The sequence below is a fragment of the Schistosoma haematobium genome, chromosome 1 (assembly GCF_000699445.3).
Source record: "Schistosoma haematobium chromosome 1, whole genome shotgun sequence".
In the NCBI taxonomy this organism is placed as follows: Eukaryota; Metazoa; Platyhelminthes; class Trematoda; order Strigeidida; family Schistosomatidae; genus Schistosoma; species Schistosoma haematobium.
In genome coordinates, this window is record NC_067196.1 from 10,244,624 (window position 1) to 10,250,623 (window position 6,000).

At 29.4% G+C, this 6,000-nt stretch overlaps 1 protein-coding gene across 1 annotated transcript in view; it reads left to right on the forward strand.

Annotated features, from left to right (window-relative positions):
- The window catches only part of MS3_00002237 (uncharacterized protein), a 38,350-nt gene extending 34,636 nt beyond the window's left edge, over nt 1-3,714 (forward strand). Inside the window, exon 7 of the mRNA XM_051209810.1 lies at nt 1,802-3,714. Within this exon, the coding sequence (XP_051073113.1) occupies nt 1,802-3,356 (1,555 nt within the window). The 3' untranslated portion in view covers nt 3,357-3,714. The remainder of the gene's footprint in view (nt 1-1,801) is intronic.
- Nucleotides 3,715-6,000: the final 2,286 nt, after the last annotated feature.

The window sequence follows — 6,000 nt, forward strand, 5'->3', positions numbered from 1 at the left end:
ATATACACTGCTGAAAAATCTTAGACCAGAGAGGAACAATTGTCTAGTGCTTTTTGGAAATATGAATCACTGGGTTGAAACTTGATAGTTAAAAAGCATTGTGTTTACTACCAAGTTGATAATTATTTAGTTCAAAGATAGTTTATCAAAAACTGATTGGGTTTAGTTGGATAATCAGTGTAAATCATTAATCAGTTATATAATTATTTCAGTTTGGTTTCTAATTCTTGAACTATCATTTAGTACCAACAGTGATATTCAACTCAATCTATACCGGACTAGATTCGGCTGGTTACAGATACTCACCAGGAACTTAAGAGTTCTTTTTAAAGTTCGTTGGTCATCTAGGTACATATAAAATGACCAATTTTCAAAAGAAAAATATTTCAACTATAAACAGTCGAATAGTTTACATAGCTAAAAGTGTTCAACTCTGATTATAAAAACAAGCAGTTTTATTAATATTACTCATTTAAAATGATGAACAAAGGTCCTATTTCGCTAAGAAGTTATATATGTTGTTTAAAGGCATAGTTCTATTCTAAACAAACGATCTACAGTAATGTTTTTTATGACATAGGCCACGAGAATGGATACACCACGTTCCATTTTCAAGGTGTCTGGAAAATGTAAACCGCGCTAATAATCCTAATCATAAAGAGAAAATTCACATTAAGAAGGCTGGAAAGTTGATCACTTTTGATTATTGATAAACCGACAAGAACTTCAGTTGTAAAATATGTGAACCATTGAATTTTAATTCAATGATCTTAAGGAAAAATACTAATTACGAAGCATGAAGGTTCTAGATCTAATCACTTACAGTTTTCTAAATATTCACTGCTGATGAGTTTCATAGCATGTATTCATTGTTTCCTGATTTTCGAAAGTTCTTTATGTCATGGCAAAAATTTCAACTGGCCTTTAAATTTTTTAAAACGATTCAATCTACTCATAAGTAGCTTGAAATTACTAGAGAAAAATAAAACCACTATCACCCTAAATTCATGGGGTATTTAGTCGAGTAAGGTTTCCAATTTATTTATATATATATATGCACTTCCGATAGCAATAAAATGTAAACTTCTGATACAGAGAGGAGGAAAATATGACAACCAGTAACATTAAAAAGTATCGAATTCATCTGATATTGTTTACTTGAAACTTTCCATTGATATTTAGCGCTACAATTGATTAGTCTCTTATTGACATATGTGAATACTATGAGGATGGCCTCGATATTATCTTAATTCACAAGCATTATAAACAAAGGTGGATAGTGACTAGCAGTGGAATCCAGTTTGACGCACGTTTCGTCCTATTTGAGACTTGTCAGCTAGATGTACCTGAATCTCCGAGTATATGAAGTATCTAACTATTTAAAATGCTCATTGATAAATCCATGATAAATATCTTATTTCAGTTGGAAATCAGTCGCGTTCGATTCATTCCAGTGGGGTAACTTCTCTTTGACCGTGATAAAGGTTCGACTGACGTAGACACCTGCGTTTCTATAAGACTATATATATATATATATATTTCTAACGTGTGGGAACTAGCTTACAACTATCAAGAATATGTTAAGTCACCTGTTGGATTGTTTTTTTTTGTAATTAAAATTTAATTTCCCACATGATTTTATACTTATGCAACTTTCTTTATTCTTCCTAGAGATAAAACGATGAATTAAATAATGAAACAAATTGATAGTATCCATTAAAAATTATATATTCTAGTTAACCTATTTCATCTCTCTCATTCTCTCTCCCTTATACACAAACTCTTTTTGTATTTCCTTTAGAGAATCTATGGAAACATTACTAGCACAACAGGCTGTAGCAGGTTCAATGGTTACTGGCATACCACCACATATATTTAGTTTACAACCATCAACAACAACACAAATAGTCCATGGAAATGCAAATCATCCATGTAAACAAATTTCTAAAAAAGGCTTTTTACATGATATTGATCAATATAAATCAATAAATAATGATTCTAATTTATGTAAAATATCAACTGGATCAGTATTTACATCTAAACTAACAACAACAACAACAGCAACCACCACCACCACAACAACAACTAAACCATCAATATTACCAATACCAACAATATCCAATATACTTAATACATCAATACAATATACTTCTAAATCAATAAATTCACATTCTACTAATCAAGGAACTCAGTTAATTAGTACAATCAATGATGAACAAGATTATAAAAATCAATCATTTCAATCCATTTTAGATACAAGTAAACCAACTATTCTTTCATCATCATCATCATCATCATCACAATCTAATCATAATCAATTCATTGATTCAAATAAATTATTATTATGGAACCAAAAATTTATTGAAAATACTTTTATAGCATATTTTAATCAAATTTTATATGAATCTAATATGAATCAATTAGATCATCAAAATATAGAATATTTTAAACCATCTATATCATCATTATCATCATCATCTTTATCATCGTTATCATCCTCCTCCTTCCCCTGCTCCTTGCCCTCCTCATTCTCATCATGTACATCATCACAACTATCATCATTATTACATAATCTTTATCCATTAATCAATAATAAATTAAATCAAGCACATTCTAATTTAAATCTTCCACAAGATACTTTTAATGTATCCACAATCAATGTAGATAATAATAATAATAATCATGGAAATGATCCATATTCAATAAATAATCCATTCATTAATCAATTAACCAATGATTCTTCAATTTTATTACAATCATATCAACAATTTTTAAAAAATACTTTACATTTAAATGGATCATTATTTAATCCATTCAATAATGATAAGAAACAATGTAATTTGATAAAACCAATTGACGGAGACAATTGTACTGTTGTTAATAATAATAATAATACTAATAGTAATGATAACAGTAGTAGCGGTAATAGTAATAATAGTAGTGGTAAAATTAATAGTAAAGAATTAACGTCACAATCAACACCATTGACAACTGATTGGACAGAATGGACAAGTTTCAATGTATTAAATACATTAAATCAAATATGGAAATCACAATGGAATACAATGAAATTAGATGAATCTAATCTAAATGAAAATAATCCAATCAATAAACAAGATTTAAATGAATCAATTAAACATAATCATAATCATGATTGTACTACTTATAATGATACCATGGATACTACTGATTATCAACAGATAAGTATATTAGAAAATTTAAAAAAATTTAAATTCATGAATTCTAATCATTGGATGAATAAAGATCATTCTCCTAGAAACAATCATTTATGTAATTCTAATGAGACAGAGGAGATAATTAAACCATTAACAGATTCCATAACATCTATTACATAATGGATTGAAATGTTCCTTTTTTTTGTTTTTAATTTTTATTTTTTAAGTTTTAATGTTAGTTCATTGTGACAATGAATATTCTATGTATTCATATGTATGAATTTGTATAAAACTTATCTATAATTTAGATTATTTTAAATCATACATACTACTACTATTACTACTATCTATACTACTATTGATACTATCATTACTGCTACTACTATGACTACTACTACTATCATTATCATTGCTAATATCACTATCACTATCACTACTAATACTACTACTATTACTAATACTACTACTATTACTGCTACTACGACTACTGTTACTACTACTATTACTACTACTACTACTACTACTACTACTACTACTATACTACTACTACTACTACTACTACTACTACTACTACTACTACTACTACTACTACTACTACTACTACTACTACTACTACTACTACTACTACTACTACTACTACTACTACTACTACTACTACTACTACTACTATTACTACTACTACTACTACTACTACTACTAATACTAATACTACTACTACTACTACTATTACTATTACTACCAATCTAATTATGACTCTGATTATCAAACATTTCACAATTGAATCAAAGTTTCAAATCGTTTAACTTTTTTTCTCTTTATATACCATTAAGACTGTATTACATAATTGAACTAGCATTTAGTTCAAATTATACTTAATATTAAATTCAAATATTTAGAAATTGTCAATATTCATCTTAAATTAATCATTTGTAATTTATCTAGTTTTTAATTCTTTATAATTGATTAGAAAGGAAACAATAATACGTATAATATACATATATACAAATTATGATTACTATTTATTATTTCAGTAGTTGAAATCATGAGTCAATTAAAGCTAAACCACCATGGGAAATCTGGGAGAACTGGATGGCCGTTTCGTCCTAGTATGGGACGATCGCGCCCCCCGTGAGACTCGAACCCAGGACCTATCGGTCTCGCGTGCGAGCGATCAACCACTAAACTACTGAGTCGGTATCTAACGGCGTTAACGTCTAACTTCAATTAATCCACGAAATGGCACCACCGTATACCAATGTTTTTAGTGAGCTGATATCTCACAACAGACCCGGTTGAACTCCACTGGTCACGGCTTCTCATTGGGACTCCATGAAGTGCCTCTTGAAGTCAGTCACTAATGAGCAGATGATTATTTTCAGAAGGGATTTTGTGGAGATTTTAGCAATTTTAATAGTTGAAATCATGAGTCATTTGAAGCTATTATTTATGTAAATAATGAGTTATAATATGTTAGATATGAAAACTATTTCCTATCTATCCGGCACTATATGATTACTGATAGTGTTATGATAAAAAGGGAGATTTCGATGATTATCATATATAAACTTTGAATAGATACATATACGTAATACTGTAGTGAAGAAGAACAAATATGAGGACAACCGAATCATATTTAGCACAAATGTACAGAGTCACTTGATGAAATAGAAAAAAATCATACTGTAATACTTCATTTGCAAAATGTTCATTAATTGTCCCAGACTTCATTGTTCCTAAACTTCCATACCAATTGTTGTCTATTCTCATTCTTCCCTTCTTGATCTTCTCAATCTTCTACTACCAGACATTATATCCCCGACTTGCGTTGTATACTACTTATGTCAATATAAGTAGCACACACCACAATACTATTTCGTTGAACTATGATATTAATTAATAATTGACAATGAAGTCAAATAATAGTGCACTTAGTTTCGTTTAAATAATTCTCAGAATGAGAATTTGTGGAGATTGCAGTAATTTTAATAATTAAATTTATGAGTCGATCTAAGCTAGACCACCAGTGAAAACCTGGAAGCAATGGACCGCCGTTTCGTCCTAGTATGGGACTCCTCAGCAACGTGGGATCGTATATGTGCATTTCTGAGGAGTCCTATACTTGGAAGCAACAATTATCTAATTCTTTCAAGTTTTCAATGATGATCTAGCTTAGATGGACTTATGAATTCAATTATTAAGTAATTCTGTTAAATGTAATATAGAAGAAAGTAGATTTCCTTGTAAAATTGAAAAAAAACTAATCCAATCTCCTTACATTACCAATAATTACTTTGTTTATTCTGGTTGCAAGGTTGTTTTCTACGGGATGGAGTTGTTGACCTTACATCCAACTCTCCTCCTTTATCCGAGCTTGAAACCAGCAGTAGCCTTTAAAAAATCTATAGACAGAGTTACACAAATAATGGTTTGCATGTAAAACAACAAATAAACATATAATGAACATACGTTATGTTTCAAACCCTACACTTGAATATTTAGTTTTTGTAAAGCGTTTATGTGTTATTCAACCAAATGAATCAGAAATTGTAGATCACTATTTCTAATTTCAATGATCTTTTCATAGATCTCTAACATTATTCAATATCAATGAGTAATCGGTTATAACTTAGTTCAATTTAGTTGTCAGGTAATTTATACAAAATATGAAAGAAATTTTCCAAGATATGATATGTATCCATGGATTTATAACCCATCTGTCTTTTCGTATTTTGTTTATAGGATGCGTTAAGTATTTTCGGTTATTTTTCTGTTCAATTCAATTGCTCTTTCATTCAAGAAGTTGGAATGGATTATTATTAATGAC